Genomic DNA, 18,771 nt, shown 5'->3' with positions numbered 1-18,771 from the left:
AAAAATAAGCGGGCATTTCAGGCCGCAAATGCCGGCTTCTCCGTCAGCGCCGCCCGCCACGCTTCTCCCGATCTCTCGGCTGCAGATTGAAATGGACGCACGGTACCATGGAAAATGTTTTACGTAACTAGATGGAGGGGCAAGAAATAAGACATTAAGAAGACATTAGTGTCCTATTAAATTAACATGTAAGTGCTATGTTTTATTTATATGCCATAGCCGACAAAAGGAGGTGAGAAGTGGAGAAGAAATAACAGGTCGGTCTAATTTCTGTGTTCCAAGCATAGTTGGGTCCAGTTTCCTTGTATATTGGTATCTTCGTCTGTCTCAGTGCCTAGGGTGATAATCCCTTCGTAGCTTCCGCTCTGTTCCTTACTAGTTCAATTTGATATAATATTAAAATGTTATCTATGACTATAGTAGTACGTTTTAACCTCATTCTGTTACCAGCTATAAAGAGAGAGAGAGAGAGAGAGAGAGAACAAGAGATGTATGCAACATTCATACACAGACAGACATCATTCTTTGTGTACTATGTTTCTGATATTATTCTTAGTAAAGTATGTTTGAAGTCAAAACTAATTGCTTATCTTTATTTTTATAACACATTCTTAGTAAAGTATGTTTGAATTCAAAACTAATTGCTTATCTTTATTTTTATAACACAAACTCTTTCCCTCGGAAAATTTTGTGGGGGAAAATTTTCAGAGCAAGATCGTTAGTGGTAAGGTGGGAGATCCTCCCTTCCCCATGGGATTTCGTACCCTGGAATGACCACCAACGCAATGGTAGTATTGTAGCTGGTCGTACAATCATAGAGTTCAATATTAGGGTCCAAATTAACGGGAAAAAATTCAAATCAGCGAAAGCCCCCCTCTACCTGACCCGACAGTCAACAGTACAGTCGCTTACAGAGAAAAGATGTCACAGGGCGTACAGCTTGGTGCTTTGTTTGCATTCAATTCTCAAAAGTATTCGAAAAGTGTTCTCATAATGACAATGTTTCCAGTTTTCCTTTAATTGTCTTATACCAGCACCACTGAACAGCCATGATTTGATTTGAATTGATTTATAATAATGATTATCTATGTTTAGAAAATAATATATTTACATGCTAAATGATACGTATTAGGAATGGATCGTGTAATGAAGAACATGCCTGAATGTAAATTAACAAAAGAAGGACATTTTCTCATAAAGACTGCAGTTCGAAAGAGTCAGGACAAGGATTAAAAATAATGAACTGTCCTGACCAAATTGGGACGTCTGGTAGCTTTGCATCAATGGTTATGAAACCAAAATTACTAAATATAGTAGACTGCAGACTTCACCGGAGTCTGCCTCTCTCAAGAAACAACCCATTCATTTATGCAATAAGAAAATCGAAATTTTTGCAAAATCTGAAAAATCGCCCATGTTATTTTTGTAGGTTTTTATTGGTGCGCATTAAAATATTTAACTGTTCGAGGGGGGATGGCTGGCCCCCTTGCCCCCCCCACCCTTGGGTACGGGCCTGACCTTCACTGGGGACGTCATTTCATGTTATTTTAAATTTTGTTTTTAAATCATTTACAGTCAAGAAGTGATAATATTTTAGGCCAAGAATTTTCTTGGGAACAATCTCGTTTGAACTCTGCAAAATGCGCTGCTGTATTGGCTTCATTACTAATTAGTGTATAAATATTGTAACTCTTCCTAAATTAATTTGCTGGCAGTAATTTAATCCTAATACGAAAAGCCGCCTCTGTATCCGAGAGCATTGTCGAGTCATAAACTCGTCAACAAGACACGCTGACAATTATGATGGTTGAGAACTTGATATATGCTGTTTGCAGTGAATAAGTGTGTGTGTGTTTGAATTTGTATTGTTTGTGTGAGTATAATGGCTGTGAGTGTATATCAATTGTATTTCTGTTATGGGTTCGAATCCCGTCCTTGGATATGCATTTAAAAGTGATACTTCCTCAGTTTCATTGAATCATCAATCATCCTCGTCGCGATTAGTCAAAAGTGGAGGAAAGAGGACTCAAAATACGAAAAATATTACCAAGAATGCTAATACAGCAGCTGGGCAGTGTTTACACCGACTGCCAAAGATGAAGCTGAAGTTTCGCACGAACCTTGGCTGGATCTCGGATAGCGATCTTTTTCTCGTGCGGCAAACGAAAGAACTATCATTGGCTTGAAACCACAATGAAGCCAGCCAGGTACGCGACGCGAGGAAGTTTAGACTCTCAGACAGGCTCACAAGTCAGATAGCGACACCTATCGGGTAGTTAGGCTAATAATTTATTTTGTATACTGTAATTAGAAGTAATGATACACCTTTTTCCTTTCCGTTCATGTGCACTGTCCAGATAAACTGAGTAACATGTTCTTATAGTAGTGCTTACAAAAATAATAGTTCCATAAGATACCGTGGGGGAAAAATAGTCGCCAGGCTACCTACATATCCCTCTCGCTCGTCGCTTTTCATGAACGAACTCTGCCTAATTGCTAATTACTATAACGTTAGTGGACAATTTATGGTTATTCTCTGTTACGCTTAATCGACGGATCAATATCTAGCTTCAGCTCCACACCCTTGGCTGCTTCCCTACATTCTTTCTCTCTCCTTTTATGTTACGCTAGAATCGAAGGTTCAAACTCAAGCCTCTGCGCCCAAACCTTTGGCAACTTATCTTCCGTTATTCCCATTCCTCGCAGCGTTGCCGGTGAAGCATGTATGCTATTCTTTGTTACGCCAGAATGGGCGGTTCCAGGTCAAGCGTCGGCTCCCCGCATCAGGCTGCTTCTTTCCAACTCCTAGATATGTTGTTGTTAGTCAGGAATCTATACTATTCTCCGTTAGGACAGAATAGGCGACACTGTGCACTGACATTTCGCACACTTATTTACCACACGTTGCGAAAACAGCTAAGAGCTACTTACCTAAGCATTATAAGTACTGTAATTGTAATTATGAGGTGCGCTCGGTCAGGTTTTCATACTCTTAGCATTTTTATTGTTACGTCGAAAAGAGACGGATCTTGTGGAACGAATGTGCGAAATTTCAGACAATAGGGAGTTGGAAGCTGGAAAGGGTGATTTTCCTCTGTCAATTTTAATGTTACCCGGTGGAGGCACATAGTGGTTCGGATCCCACTTTAAACTGTAGGTCCAGTCCTAATTAGCCTTACTGTGCATAAAGTGGACTTAAAACGCCAACTCGATCGATCAATTTTAATGTAACAAATTATAGTTGTGGAGACCTTGGAGTTTTTGTCTTCCGCATTCTTACTCTGTATTGTCGTATATAAGAGCATTGCATTCTGATTAACCCTCGTACATTAAAGAAAAACTGTACTCCATCCCAGTAGTCCGCGGAGCAAGCAGAGAAGATGATAAAGCGATTGGGCAGAGCAAAGCAGCGCGTGTGCTGCAAACGGCTGGTAGCTGCAGCCTCTTTGCATCTCCACGCAATCCCTTGCCCTCTCACGCGTTCATTGGTCGAGCCATCTCGAGTCACTACTTGAGCAGAGTGCTTTTTTCTTTTCGCTTGCTCCACAGACTTCAGGGACAGAGTATAGGTAAATATTGTACTTACATTCGTGCACCCACTTGACGGATCGCTTCTTCCTTTTGACGTACATGGACTGACCTTTGCTCTGCCGGTTGCTGACGTCGCTGAGGGAGCTAGAGATTTTCCGCGCCAAGTCTACCTGCTCCTCCACCGTCGGGTGCAGATTGGGCGAGTAGAAGCTGGATGACGCGAACATCTTCCCTGGAAGAGAAGGAAGAAGGTGCAACGTTATTAAACATTCTGAGAAATTATTCCTCTCCATAATATTATGATAAAAATCCTGAATGTTTAGGATAGTGATTCTCATTTGAGAATACATCGTCAATATTTACACTATATAATTATTTTTATTGATAGTTGTATTAGTTACTGGATAATTTTGCTTATTATACATGACTAAAACGAACACTTGGCAATTGAGTGATAATACAATTGAGCTTATTTAAACCTTTCTGCTCCTCCAAAGATAGGCAAATAGCTAGGATAAGTATGTAGTTTCGTGCAACATAGTAGATATCAAGTAACATTTGTAAAGTAACCAATAATTTGATAGGTTTACTTCAATATTTATTGTATTTTTGCCTTTAAAATGGTTACTTTGATATTGCGTTTTGCTTTAAGACAACCATGAATATGTTAGTATGAGCAAATGTAACAAGTTGAGTTGACCTTATAGGGTTTCAGTAATACATTTTAGATGTGAAAACAAGTATAAATTTGCTTTCTGAACAGATATAAGATTTTCTACTATGAATTTCAAGCAACTGTAAAACTTCTTAATACATGCTGCTTTAGAAGATTCATGGTTCTTCAAACTGAGCAGAATACAATGAATAGAAGAGAATGTGCATATATTCATAATACAAACCTTATTACAATTCATTGATATATTTCGTCTTTGTTTTCATTTCCGATGTGCCATAAGTGCGATGTTTATTATATTTAACTACAAAACTGTGTATGTCCAATATTAAACTATTATTTTTACCTATGAAAGTGGCAATCTATCATAATTTTCTATTCTTTACTTTTCGTTGAATTTTGACGCTGCATTGAACTTACAACATTGTATCACGAAAAAAAATATTTTCACATCATGATTTCATTGTATATTGAAATGAATAGTACACATTTACTATTTTTGATTGATATAGTTGAACACGATTTTTATGTAGTTTGTTTAGAATATGACCAGAAATTTTTGGATACTTTTAAGTGTCAAAACAATTCATTAACTCAGAAAAAAAAATAATTTGTTCCTTTATTGGAAGCTTTAGCATCCTCGTTCTATAAACTCTCAATAAACCTTGCACTATTATTTTAATTTGGCGCAGGTCTCCATGAGGCGCGTGTCTCGGGTGGGACGAGCGGCTAGGGACAGCATTAGCAACTTGCAACCTATCCACGTATGCATATAATAGCTTAAATAAACAAAATATAACTTGCCAAACCTATTTACATGCTTGTTTATGCTATTATATGCCTACATGGATAGGTTAGGCAGGTCAGGTTTGGTGCTATTAGCATGTATTTCCCAAGGTGCTAATGCTGTCCCTAGCCGCTCGTCTCGGGTGGGTGCTTGAGTTGCACTCCCTGTCGTGTGTGACGCTGCGATCGTTCAAAGAGTGTAAGTGATCCGTGCAATTTATAACACTTTTGGGAAACGGACATATGTTATATTAACAGTTTGTGTTTTGACTTTTATGTATGGAGTTTGTTGTAAAATGTTTTGTGGCATTTTGGTGTTAAATAAATAGTGTTAGATTATGTGGTGCATATCTTATATATCAACTCGACACTTTAAGTGCAATCTGCGTCTGTTTGAATACACACCACCCTCTAGGTTCGGCTCTGGTTACATATAATAGCATTTTTATTTTTATATTTTTTTATAATTGAGGAAAGAGGGAGGGGGCAAGGTTTGTTGTAGGTCTCAGGGGGTCCAACTTACTCTGTCTCTGCGGCGTGTCATCTCCGGAATTGGAAGCAGGCGTGAAGAGCTTCTCGAGGTCGATCTGCTTGGGTTGGACGAAGCCATCGGTGGTTGTCTCGTCCTGCAACGAAAATAAAACCTGTGTTCAGCGAGACAATACGGTTGCAGGGAACGCAGGACAAGAGAAATTGCGCCAAGAGAAGCAAAGGACAGGCAACAGAACAACTCGCAAGATAAATGCGCTCTTCAGAGGGAGGAAAAGATTAGAAAAAGCCTTTTCGGAGGATGTGTATAGTGCAGGACAAACTTAAAGAACTCGGACTTTATTTTTCTCGCAGTGTTGACGAGGCGTGAAGAGGCGTGTGACGATCATATGACCCTTCCCCGATGGGGTAGTGCTAACTCTGTCGCCTTGAAATCAAACGGCCCCAGCTTCCCAGCACATAGTGGTTTACATCGCACTTTAAACTATAGTTCCGGTCTCGATGAGCCTATCTGCGCATGAAGTGAACTTAAAATACATTTTACAAACTTTCAAAAAGCACAATAGATGGCAGTACAAAATTGAAGTATGTATTTTATGCATTAGCCTTTCTTATATTACTAAGTATAAAATGTATGTAACATTTGTGTAATTAATAAGTATTTTATTAGAGTATTGCGTCAATGAGAACTGATTGATGCATTTATGGTACTTTAAGCCGTTCCTCTACCCTACACGCAAAGGTCATTTTATATAATGTTCATTTATATTTGAATTTTGATTATTGAAAAAATAAATAATAGATAAAACGTCTAAAAAACTCGTCTATTGCCAGTCATGGGCGGACCCAAACTTTTTCCAGAGAGAGGAGGGCAAGCAATATATATATTTCGAAATTGTGGCAATGCTTTATTTTTTAAAGATGTATTATGATGCACAAAACTGCAATTCATAATCATTATCTAAATTTATGAATGATAAAATATTCAAATATAACTAGAAAACAGTTGCGTACCGTTTTTCTAAATTAGCACGCAGACTGTTAATTTTTAACTAGAAAATTGTACGGTAACTTGTTTAAAATGTAGGTCGAAAGTACTGGTAACACCCAAAATAGAAATAGAGTTGCTATCAAAAACCAAGTACTTTTCAATTAGCATCGAATGCCATCTAACCAGGGCAAAGATTAATTTTCCAGGGATTAACTTCTGCCATCCAGACCTCACAAGTATTTCCGCTAATTCCAATCAGCCAAGATCAAAGATCAACATCTGGCATCATCTTGTTTCTCCTCGCCGTTTCCTTGGCGAGCTATTAGTCACGTTCAAGAAGTTGAAGAAATGCTTTTAGCCCTTGGAGATATCCATCAATATCTCGGCCTGCTCCTATTTTCGTTCGAACCAACCGATATAGATGTCCGCAGGAGAGTCGTCAACGTTGCACAATGGACGATCGCCCGTCATAGGCGAAGTCAATAGCTGCCGTGGCTTCCGGACGTGAATTGGTAACACTGCTTGGCAGAAGCGGCGTCTTTGAGGGGACACGTCCGATGCCATCTGGACCCATTCCACCGTGACAGTGTCTCGTAATCTCCTGAAGCTGCAGACACGCGCGATCACGCATCAGAATTCATTTTGCTCTCCAGACACCACATTGCCAGATGATATAATACTTGGAACTGGGTTTCCGGGATTGTGGATGACATAAATTATCTCAGAGCTAAGAAGAGGCTAATGGCTTGTATCTTTCTTTTTTTAGTAGTTAGTGCATCTGACGTGTTTTCCTTCTTCCCCTGCTCTAAGAAAGTTGAGTCAAAGCGTGGAGGGGATGCAGATGGTTTGTGGCCTTGTGCAATAATTTGTTTGCCAAATATTTGCTATTAACGGATGAAAAGTCGTCTTTTAATTAATTAATATTGCATGACGCAGAAACTTGGACACTGCACTGTGGAAATGGCGATCCAAGACCGTCAATTTGTCGACCTCAGTGACGGAGTGATTAGCATAGCGCGTCACGACGTCAGGGGTCCCGGGCTCGAACACACGCACACACACACACACACAAATGGGTGTGTGTATGTGTGTGTGTATGCGGTGACACATTTACATCGTGTCACCTCACAAATGTTTACATTGTATAGAAGTCATTACGTAAGCAATTCTTCTTGATCAAAATCTGCTGTTAGATCGCTTGTTTCGATGCTACGAACCCTAGAAAAAAATCATTTTATCCTCACGATGTATGCAACCGTGTAGCACAAACTCTAAATTGCCAATGGATTGACTTTGTATTATTTATAATTAATATATTTGCATGGACAAAACAAATCTTGCAGTGTTTGAAGAAATTGCATAAAGTTAATTTGGTTTAGGTATTTTTTTTTCAAATACCATGCCAAAGTATCGAACTAGACCGAGAGTATCGGCTTCATCTCGACAAGTCTCGATGGATCTGGTCTCGTTTTCGTATATCTTTTTATAAGCCCGTTTCGGTCTTATCTCGTACTATCCCTCCTTTTTTTTTGTGTTTCTTATGTTTTATATGGGTCATATATTCTTATGATTAGCATAGTGGAATAATCTATTGATGGTTAGGTAGAGTTCGTTATTATTTATTTTTGTCATTTGACGGGTCCCATAGTGGTTGGGGTTTCAACCCCCTTTAGCTTGGCTACAAAACAAAAAAAGGAAGAAAGGAGGCGTAGAAGAACGAATGCAGAATTTAGAACTGGCTGCTGAAGAACGACATATCATCTTAGGTCATATCACTGCTTCACATATGCCATATTTTTCTTTGGTAACTCTTACAACCACAATTCGAATCCCTTTTATTCTCCCACCTGCCCTACCTTGGTCAATTTCCCATTTCACCCTTTGGGTATGGAATCGTGCATTGCATCATGGTATGCTTCTTCCCAATGTTATTCTGACTTCATATTTTGGAAATCTAATGCTAAGGATTGGATGTGCAGAACGAGACATTAACATTCTAATTTAGTCTAGTGCCGTGAATGAAGAAACCTGTATCCAGGCTCGAAATATATGAGTACAATATGTGTGGATTGAAGAAGAAAAAATAGAACGAACAGAGCCATGCACAATTTGCATATTGTTATCTTAGCAGCCGATTGCACACCCAACAGCACAAGTAATGGTAGGCAAATTCTTCATCACCATGTTTATTCCGATAGAGGCACAAGTTTGGATTCTGCTTTAAACTGTAGGACCAGTCCCGATTATCCTTCCTGTGCATAAAGTAAAATTAAAAACAAAAACACAAACTCAAACCATGTTCATTCATACTGTTTTCCGCGACGTGTGTTTCAAGAATTGAAACACAAAGCGCTAATAAGCAGAGAACAAACAACCTCAGCCCCATTACAAGTCAATTCCATCCCCACCCGAATCCCCCAAAAAACATTGAACGAAGCAGAAAATAAGAACTAAAATAATTGGCGATCGACAAATTGCCTAAAGGAGTTAAGCCCAAATTTTCCATCTGGAGGCCGTGTCTGAAATGTGCAAGACAGTACTTGAAGCGAGCATCCTCCGAGTATGGTCTTGGAGTATGGTCTGGACTGGAAGTGAAAGTCTTTCGAATTGCACTTCGACTGCAGCGCCAAATACGATCAGTAGAAAAAACTGAGTACTCGTTGTTTTCCCCGCGTTTAAAACACTTGTTTTTCACCATATAAATCACATAGCATTTTCAAATGTTCGTGCACATACATTTCCACACATTAGAAGAACTTTAACCCACAACTTGCTGGCCCATAACGTATATTTAACGTATGTTTCTGGCTTTCTACCTCCGTGATTTTAAACAAATGAACAACGAGTGCGGATATCACATGACCTAGTCAGCAACCATCTGTACTGCGAACTGTGAACTCGCGTACTTTTGTTCTTGGCGCTTTCGAACTGTACTAGGTAGCGTCACTTCCGTCAAGACCATACTTCAAGTCTGTACTTTGTATCTTTCGGACAGAGCAATAGAGTGCAAGGCCCACTTTGGACGAAAGCTTTTTCCTCAGCAATTTTCTGAACATTTATGCCATGACAAATGCCATGCCATATTTTGTGGCATTTCTCAAGGATAGAATCGGTCCTCTTTCCGTAGCAATTTTCGTAGCATAACCAATCAGAAAAGCTCTAGGTCACAAGTGCAGATGTTATGGCGGCCGAGTGAGATCTAAACAACGTGCCACTTCACATTTGCAAAATCCGATAACTATTCAACTAGAGGATTAGAGGAATAACGTGTCCTATAAAAAGGTGTTAGTTACAAATCAATGGCGCGGCTTAAATAATACTTTATAGCGGATACAGTACACGCATGGAATAATATTTTTTTAGCTGTTTCAATTGTAAACGGTCCCGAGACGAGGCGGAGGACTGAATACACTTCCTTTTCGCCGGTGATTTTCAAGATTTTCAAAGTCCGACTGGTACCCGGGGGAAACCGCACCCAACAACGGTTCTCTTGGCTTTGACTGACTGACTGCCAGGCTGCAGACCCGGATTCGATTCCCTGGGTGGGTTATCTCTTGTGGGATAAAGGCGGCCGGAGCATGGTGCTGATCACATCACCTCCAAAATGACCGAGATCGAGAATGCGTGGGACCATAAACCCCACATCCCCTAAATGTGCCTTCATGAGAGGGGAACTTTACCTTACCTTTACCAATTGTAAACGCCGCTCACTAAGCATAGATGGTGTAACTCGGTGCGCCTTTGGTGCTGTATATATTATACATAGAAATCGCAAAAGCTAACCGGAATGTTACATGAAATGGTTACGTGTAAAGTATTGTCTTAATTAAGTTTTTTTGGAAGCATTTACGTAGCATTTATGCTAGCAAAAATGTTAACAAGGAAATGCTTCCGTCTAAAGTGAGCCTAGGACTGTTTTAGGAGGGTGTAAAGGTAACAATTAGTATTAAAAAGACCATAAATTGGGCCTTTGGGTAGAATTTTAGGGGGAGGGTATTGGCTTCATGATTAAATCACTGATTTAATCTGCTTGGAGGAAATCGATTAGAGAATGGCTTAAACGAATGGTCGAAAACTATCGTCGCAGAGGTGAAAATCGTTCACGACTACAGATGAAACGCGGCCAAGCTATTTCAGGACAGCGCCGCACGAACGGCGCTCCGATTTTGTAGAGGAATCTTTGGTGTAGGATGACCCTCGTTCAAAAATAGACCCGCGGGCGGGAGTACAGGATGAGCAAGGATTTTCGTGTCTTCTGGGCGCGAAGAAATCAAACACGCTGTCAACGCCGCCTCGGGTACACACAGGCATGCGTTCGTCGACTGCGTGAGAAGAACCACGCAAACTCGTGGAGAAGTCAAGAGCCGTGAAAATCCACGAATAGCTGCGAATTTTGACGAAAACCCATGAGTGCGTGTGCTTGTGTAGCAGACCTTCACAGTAACAGTGATTTATTCACTCACACTCCAACCGACACCCTTACAATATTCCACAAACCAATGATTAATGTAAATTTTGGTGCTTAATTTACCATTACCCCTCCCCGCCCACACACAGACTCAGAAAAAAGTTTGTTTGGAATAACCAAAAAATATATTTTTCAGTTAACAAATATTTGTTTAAATAGGCGACAAGAAAATGATTGTTCACCAGAACAAAATTCGTTTAATAATCGTGCACGTTTGCTTAGGGTTACAAAAAATTTTAGTCAAAATTTCCAAATTTAATGAAGTGAAGGCTACCAAATTTTTTGTTTGCTGTTACGAAAAAGCTTAACCAAGCGTGTTTTGTTAAATCAAACAAATCACTTTCTTTCTGTGCACCAATATAAAATTCTCGAGAAACCCTTTGCACTGTATATCGTCGAGGTTTAGCACATTCTCTTTTTAATAGAGCCGGACCCTGTGGCCGAGTGGTTAGCTCATCGCGCTGCAATGCTAGGCGTCCAAGGTTCGAATCCCGCTCGGGCTTCCGAATAATGAGAACCGTGAATACAGTGAAACTTGACATGTGTGAAAGATTGTGGAAAATGTGTGAATGACAGGGGATACTTCCTTAAAAAAAAAAAGTGGTTAGCACATCGCGCTACGACGCCAAGGGTCCCGGGTTCGAATCCGGCTCGGGCTTGGTTGTTTGTGAATGTCCATTCGAGAAGTAAAATAAACTAATCAATCAATCAATCAATCTTTTTAATAGAGATTCGAAGCCATGCCTAGGGCGTCCATTCATTTTCAGTTTGGCCAGGATCGTCCTGTTTCTGGCCATGTAAGTTTCGTGTCTCAGAGAAACGTACACGGTCGTGTCTCAAACCTCGTCTCTCAAATTGTTTGTTTACACTTCCATTACCATTACAAAATATCCCGTTTTAGTGTCAAGAATCTGATTTTTATTTTTGTTATTTTTGTTTAATCACAACGGTGAGATTGAATGATGAATAGAATTGCTATTATAGCACCATTAAGCCTTCTTTCCATGATATGAAAAACGCTGACCAACGCAGAAATTTATTTTATTTTAAAACATAAACTAAACGTAAATAGCCTATTGAAAGAGCTGGAAGAGAATGGCTACGAGAACGAGGATAGACTGGACATAAACAGAAGAAGGAAGAAAAGTGGCAGGGGAGAAGAGGAAGAAAAAGAGAGGTTGTTTGGAATAAGGAGTATGGGGAAGACCACAGAAAAGATATGCAAAGTACTTGGGAAAGCAGGCATTAAAACTTACAGGAAGGGAGGGAGAAGCATCTTAAAAATAACGAAGAATGCAAACAAGAAAAAGGAAAACAGAGAAGAGGAAGGGATTATCTACGAAGTGAAGTGTAAGGAATGTCAAAGTGTGTACTGAGGAGAAAAGAAAAAGAGGCTGAAAGACAGGTTGAAAGAACATAAGGATGATGTACGACTTAAGAGAGAGAGAGTAATACGATATTTAAACACACTAGAGAAACAGGACATGACATAGAGTGGGATGATGCGAAGCAGATAGGAAGGGAGAAGAGAGTACTAGTGAGAAAATGGAAGGAGGCCAAGGAAATAGAGAAGAAAGGAGAAGAAGACACAATGATCTGGAATGGGGGACTGAAGATAAACAAAGAATGGAAGAAGGTGTTAGAAAGAGTGGAAAGGACAAGAGCGCAAGAGGAGAGAAGAGGGAAGAGGAATGAAGAAAGAAAGGAAAAAGAGAGTGAGATAAAGAGTCCAACCAGTTTCCAGATGAAAGGAAATGTTTAGATAAATCGCCTGTCAGGTGAAAGTACAGTTGACAAGGGAAGGCCACCTGCTGGAATGTTCCAGAAACAACTTTCTAATAATCTTGTGTCTGGAGGGGAGTGATTTTTGTGTATATATATCTTCCTGTTTTGTACCTTGTTTCATTCGTACTTGGTACACAGTCTGAAGAAGACCTTGCTACGAGAAGGTTGAAACGTTACGTTTAGTTTATGTTTTAAAATAAAATAAATTTCTGCCTTGGTCAGCATATTGAGTTTTTCAGAATGACTACGTTTCATAAGTGAAAATCTGGGACGGCGCTGACCGGAAGCCTGTTTGGGGGGGGGGGGGGGCTGGACCTCAAATTATGGACTATGTACTGAAACTGGCGTAGAGTTCCCAAGATGGTAAGGTGATATTTCAGATACGGATTTCAAGGACGCGGAGGAAAATGAAAGCATCGCCTTGTAGCCTAATTTAGGAAGACACGTTTTTGCAACAAAAATCACAAAAATTCAAGACTTAAAACAATTCTCAGAAAACCATTTTGTACCTTACACAATAGATTTGTGTGTATGAATGTAATTGATATATTGCAAAATTCATGGAAGTATAGTCTTAATCAGTTGTGCTTTTCCAACCGGGACAATAGTGTCTTCCGAAGAAAATTTTCTTAACACCGGGACAAATGATACCCCTCCAGGACTGTCTCGGAAAATTCGGGATATACAGCAACCATAATGATGACTTGATGATATTAATGAAGGAACACTCAGAAGAAACCGGGGCTTGACCCGGAACCGTAACTCGATTGTTCAACTCATTCGGCCAAATTAGTGTAATAAACCGTTCTTATGTAATGCAATTACAATGGATGAAATAAAGATAGTAGAAATACATAAATAATTAATAAACCTATGTAACAGAGCCGTGTGCATCAATGTCGTTCATTTTGGAGTTCAGATAAACGAGTTCTGTATTCATCAGCAAATGATCTCCGTTCAAAAGTGTGCACGACACCAACTAAAGAGGAATTTCCTGAGAATTAATTAGGTTGAATTTGTAAAATGCTTTGTGATTGGTTGGTTGTTTTCCCCGTGAACGTGAACTGCACCAAACAAAACATTGTCGAAAACAGCAAGTATTTGCAGCTTTCACATCAGAGTTGTAGGATACACGCTAGCAGCTACGTGGATAGAAGTGCCTACCCCAAGGGAAGAGCTGTTGGGGGTACAACACCGAAATTCAGAAAGGAGAAATAACATTGAAGTAAAAAAAATTTAAAAATGTTTATGTAGTGGTAGGTATACATATTTCAAAATAAGAAGGATTTTCGTTTAGTAATTTTGATGTGAATCATCCACTCCTTCATATGCTCAGTGTAGTATTTGAAAAATTTCAGTGGGGGATTCTAGTAATTAGTCTTTTTGTGGGGGAGACTCCGAAAATTTTGAATATGAAAAGTAGTCGGATAGATCTCTTAATACCAAACAAATTTTTCACAAAAAATATTTAATATTGGCAATGTCATCCGAATCGGCATTAGAAAAATATTTGTTTTTCATTTTTCAAAAACATTTTGTTTATCAAAGTTTGTTTCATAAGCCCACTTTATGCTTAGATAGGCTAATCGCTACTGGATCCGACCCTGTGTCTCCACGAGGTATCTATCCTGGGGCAAAACGTTCTCACTACGCTATCGGGAGGCTAGATTTGTCACAGGATAAGAACATATAAACATTTGATGAATTTGACATTTATAAAGGCATAGTTGGGAAAGAGATGGAATTTCTAAATAAAAACTATAATTTACGCACTTTCTTGCTTCGGGTCCCGTAAAAAGTTGTTATAAAAATTGGTGTGGAAATCAACCTGAAATCAAAACTTTTGATACCTACTCGAATACGGTTTCGTATAAAATCTGACTGATTAACACACCTATCCAACAAGGCCTTACTCGACCTTCTTTCATTAGTTCAAATTTACGAACTAAACTGAACTAAACTAAACTCGTGGCGCAAAAGCCCTTTAGCCCAAGCTCTGCCAAGCAGATTTTAGTGGAGGGAAATGTTATCAGCGAATCGACTCCTACTATCGCTGTTTTTCTGGCTTTGGAGACCTGAGCACGATACTTCTTCTTTTCAAGCGCCCCAGTTGTTATTCCTATGCCGGATCAACACCAGAATTTTGGGGTCTCGCGCCGGGAATCGAACAGCAGATTCCAGCCCTTGACTTACACCATCTTTTGTAGTGAAGTGACGTTGATAGTTTATGCAATTAATTATTCATTATGCACTGTCAGCCTGTTGTCACCACACACAGACACATATACTAACACAATTAGTCTGACTTGTAGAAATTCTCTGGCTAATAAAAATTGAATATCTTTATGTATGCTTAAAACCAGCAAGATTTCGAATAAAGAAGGAGGTTCGACAATGGCCTCAGTTCACAGGCACGTGGGTAGAAAGACCTTTGCTGTGCCTCATAAGTGTTTGCACGTGCATCCATAAGATTATTCTTCTTAAGGTATACGCAGGTACTAACTGAGACTTAAAAATATATGAAGATCAGCCCTATAAGCTGCAATCTACTAGATTAAGAAGAAAAATAATTAAGATATTTATTTGACCCTGTATCTTGTGTCTGTGTGTGCGTGTGCGTGTGTGTGAGCTATATTAGTTTTTACATATTGCCGAAGGCAAATGAGTTAATGCCTCTCATACTCAATGCTGCAATTTAATTGAAGCCTAGTCCCACTTCGGCACCTGCAAGAGTAATTTGTCACGGATGTAGAACATTACATTCTCCCAGTGCAATTAATTTGGGAGTTCCACAGTCTTTATGAATCGTTTCATTTGTGCCAGGAGATTAATGGAGCAAGCGCTGAAGTTCCCCCCTCAAGCAACCTTCCGAAGAATTCCTTTGTGGCCACTTTTTACGAGACCACCTTCCTTTTGTGGGACAAGGGAAGCCGGTCGCCCGTGTAATCTATGGTACACAACACGACGATGGAGGCTCCATAGCTCACGGTGGCTGACAGCTGCTCAGTGTGAGAGGCGGATCAAAATAGTGGAGGTTAATTGGCTTCTCTTTGAACACCAAACTGCTTCTACAGAGAGTACCGAATACGTTATTTCCAACTGTCTAAAGGTACAGTATTCGTGTCTTTTGTCAGAGATATCTTCCTAGCATTCAAGTTTGAAAGCAGTATTTGTTTTCGCATGTAATATCTTGCCGCGGTAGTCTAGTCAGTAGGGCGTCTGACTGCCAAGCGGGTGTGGGTGATCTGTCGGAATTTTTCCGGCCTTGTCCCCACATAAAGCGGCTCTAGGGCTCATCCAGCCCCACATTCCCTAAATGTGCCTTCATGGCACGCTACGGCCGCCATTACCCCCTCCCTGATGGTTGCCCCAGGTACCCATTGATTTGAGGCTGGGTGAGCCCCAGAGCCGCTTTATGCTGGGACAAGGCGGGAAAATTTCCGACCTTAGATCACCCACCCCGGGAATCAAAGCCGAGTCTCCTGCGAGGCAGTCAGACGCCTCACCGCGGCTTGAAAATGGATCCTTGGGTAACACATTTTATCATGTTTTCCACACGCTGTGACTGAGATAAAATAAATTCACTAGCAACTCGCCCCTCGTAAATATGCAATTATCTTACACACAAGTTGAAAGAGGTTGCATAACTATCAGGATACGTTTCCTTTTTTAAAAATAATTAGCAAGTTGCACTTCACTCGCCGAATTTCTCAGACAAACTAACTCCTACTGAAATGTTATTGAACTTTTAATTTCAAAATGTTTCTCTCCTCATTCTCTCTCTCTCTGTTTCTTCTCACACACACACAGTGTCGATATGTGTATTTTCTCTTTCTTTCCCTCTCTTCCCCTCTTTTTCTGTTTCTCTGATTATCTTTGCTGTCGTTCCTTCCTTTGTGTGTGTGTGTCACTACTTTGTTCCCATGCTCCCTCACTCGCTTTATTTCTCCTACCCTAGTCATTTTACCTCCCCCCTTCTCTCTTTCTCTCTCTCTCTCTCACACACATACACAAAGGTTGAAAATAGTGGCCAAACCTTTCGTGTGGGCTCATTTCAAACTTGGGTGAGTAATGTACACAATAAAATTCGTTGTTGTTTGGTTTGAGTTGGTGTTTTAAGTCCACTTTATGCACATTAAGGCTAATCGGGACTGGACCTACGATTTAAAGTGGGATCCGAAACACTGTTCCATGTGCCTCCACCGGGTATCGAACCCGGGACCCCTTGATTACAAGACGAAGACGCTACCACTGCGCCATCGGGGAGGCCCTCGTTGTTGTAACACAGTTAGTTATTCAATATATTCGACAAATGAAACAACTAAAACCCTGAACTTTTCATCCTGTTCAGCACAACTGCATTCATGATTTCAAGCTAAAAACATTGAAGATGAATGGAACCCAAAACCATCGATACCATGATAAAAGCAGACAACATTCAATTCGTTTTGCAAAATCACGTCAGCACAATTGAAGCTTCACAGAAGTTAATCGGGCAAATGTGATACTGAAACGGGAATCGAGCCTTTATTCGTTAACCAAAATGAAATGAAAAAAAAAGTAGACAACAATACAAAATACAAAAACGAAAGTCTGCACTCTATGGTGCAATGAATGTAGTACTGATAGTTGGTAGTTGTAGTGTACGAGAATTTGTGGCTAAGTTTCGAGAAAATTTGTCACTATTGACTGTAATAGAGTTGTGTGTGTGTGTGTGTTCAGGGCTATGCTCTTACTCCGTCTCTTGAAGAGGTGCTCAGCGTGAGTGTCCGAGGTAGGGAGAGGACAAGTCGATCCTAAAAGGGGACAACCGCGGCTTGTGTTCAATCAGTGACGACACCAGAAAGCGAGTGGGGTGTATGGGGGCGGACGCTTCACTGGTCTACCGTCCTCCCATGGAACAAGATAAACAATGCTGTTTTAGTTTAAATATTTTTTTATTGTATTTAGGGGTATAATAAATATGACTGTCTCCCCAAATCCCCCTTCTATTTATCTTCCACCGTCACTGTATTGAACGACAATATAAAACGTGGTACTTTCGTTGTTGTGTAGGTCTAGGAGATGGTAGAACAGCTAGAGATGATTTCGCCGACATGAAAATATTATATATATATATATACTTATATATCCCGTTTGTTTTCTATTATATGAAACAAAGAAAATATATAATACGACCAAAACCGTACTCGGGTAATTCTTCAAAGGGTTATGAATATGATATGACTTTTTAAAGTAGTCATCTTGTCACATATTGGCATTTCTTTTTTTGCAGAGGAGGTAGTCTGATGGGGAGATAAAATCACATTTAACCCGTTTGAGGACACATCACTGAAGTGCATTATAGGATAGTCACGGACTAATCACAGATTACGAACAAAATATTGTTCCATTTATTATATCATGTTAAGTATGAACACGCAACTCTTAAAGCCAATGTTGTTAATAAGTCGTTTTCTTTGCATGTACATGTATTAGTCTCCAGGAAGTGGAAGTGTTAAGGCGGGAAAGAAACAAAGCAAAGGTCTTCGCATGAAAAGTAAGGTGCGATCTAATTGGCGGGAAGGAAGCGTTGCCGTTTCCCCATTGGTCCAACCAGCATGCATTGTTGTTAGTTCCTTAGGCCTACCACGTACCAAAGAAACGTGCCACAACTTGGTGCTGAGTGTTGTGAGAAACTCCTTCTTCAAAGGGTCTAAGCGATCGGAAGGTTTGAAGCCTCGCCTGTAGATCACGCTCATCGCTCCAGTTCCGGGGCCGCAGCCACCAGAGGGCTCGCCTATCGTGCACTCGTGTCTCCTCGTACTGGCCGACAGGAATAGCTGAACAGCGGAACGGCCTTTTGGCATCGGTAGGTGAGGTATCCGTCAAGCGCTAGGGCTGCCAACCTTCGCGCGCCATAATGCAAATTAGAACTCCGTGTTCTTGTCGCTTTTCCGGGCCTACTCGGCAAGCTGGGGATTGCCGCAGTGAAGGTCACGCATCTGTGTTTGCTTTGCGTAACCACCTGCGGAAAATTGACTTTTGCTCGCGGGTAATTGTTGCATC

General features: G+C 40.3%; 1 protein-coding gene across 1 annotated transcript in view; it reads right to left on the bottom strand.

Annotated features, from left to right (window-relative positions):
* LOC145994824 (uncharacterized) overlaps positions 1–18,771 on the bottom strand; it is a 175,088-nt gene that overhangs the window by 48,239 nt on the left and 108,078 nt on the right. The window contains exons 11-12 of the mRNA XM_083131145.1: positions 5,514–5,616; positions 3,587–3,763 (exon numbers count right to left, since the gene is read on the bottom strand). Coding sequence (XP_082987271.1) covers positions 3,587–3,763; positions 5,514–5,616 — 280 coding nt within the window. The remainder of the gene's footprint in view (positions 1–3,586; positions 3,764–5,513; positions 5,617–18,771) is intronic.

The sequence above is a fragment of the Lepisma saccharinum genome, chromosome 11 (assembly GCF_977018435.1).
Source record: "Lepisma saccharinum chromosome 11, izLepSacc3.1, whole genome shotgun sequence".
Taxonomy (NCBI): Eukaryota; Metazoa; Arthropoda; class Insecta; order Zygentoma; family Lepismatidae; genus Lepisma; species Lepisma saccharinum.
The sequence above is the reverse complement of the archived record's forward strand: the minus strand, read 5'-3'. Positions and strand labels throughout refer to the sequence as shown.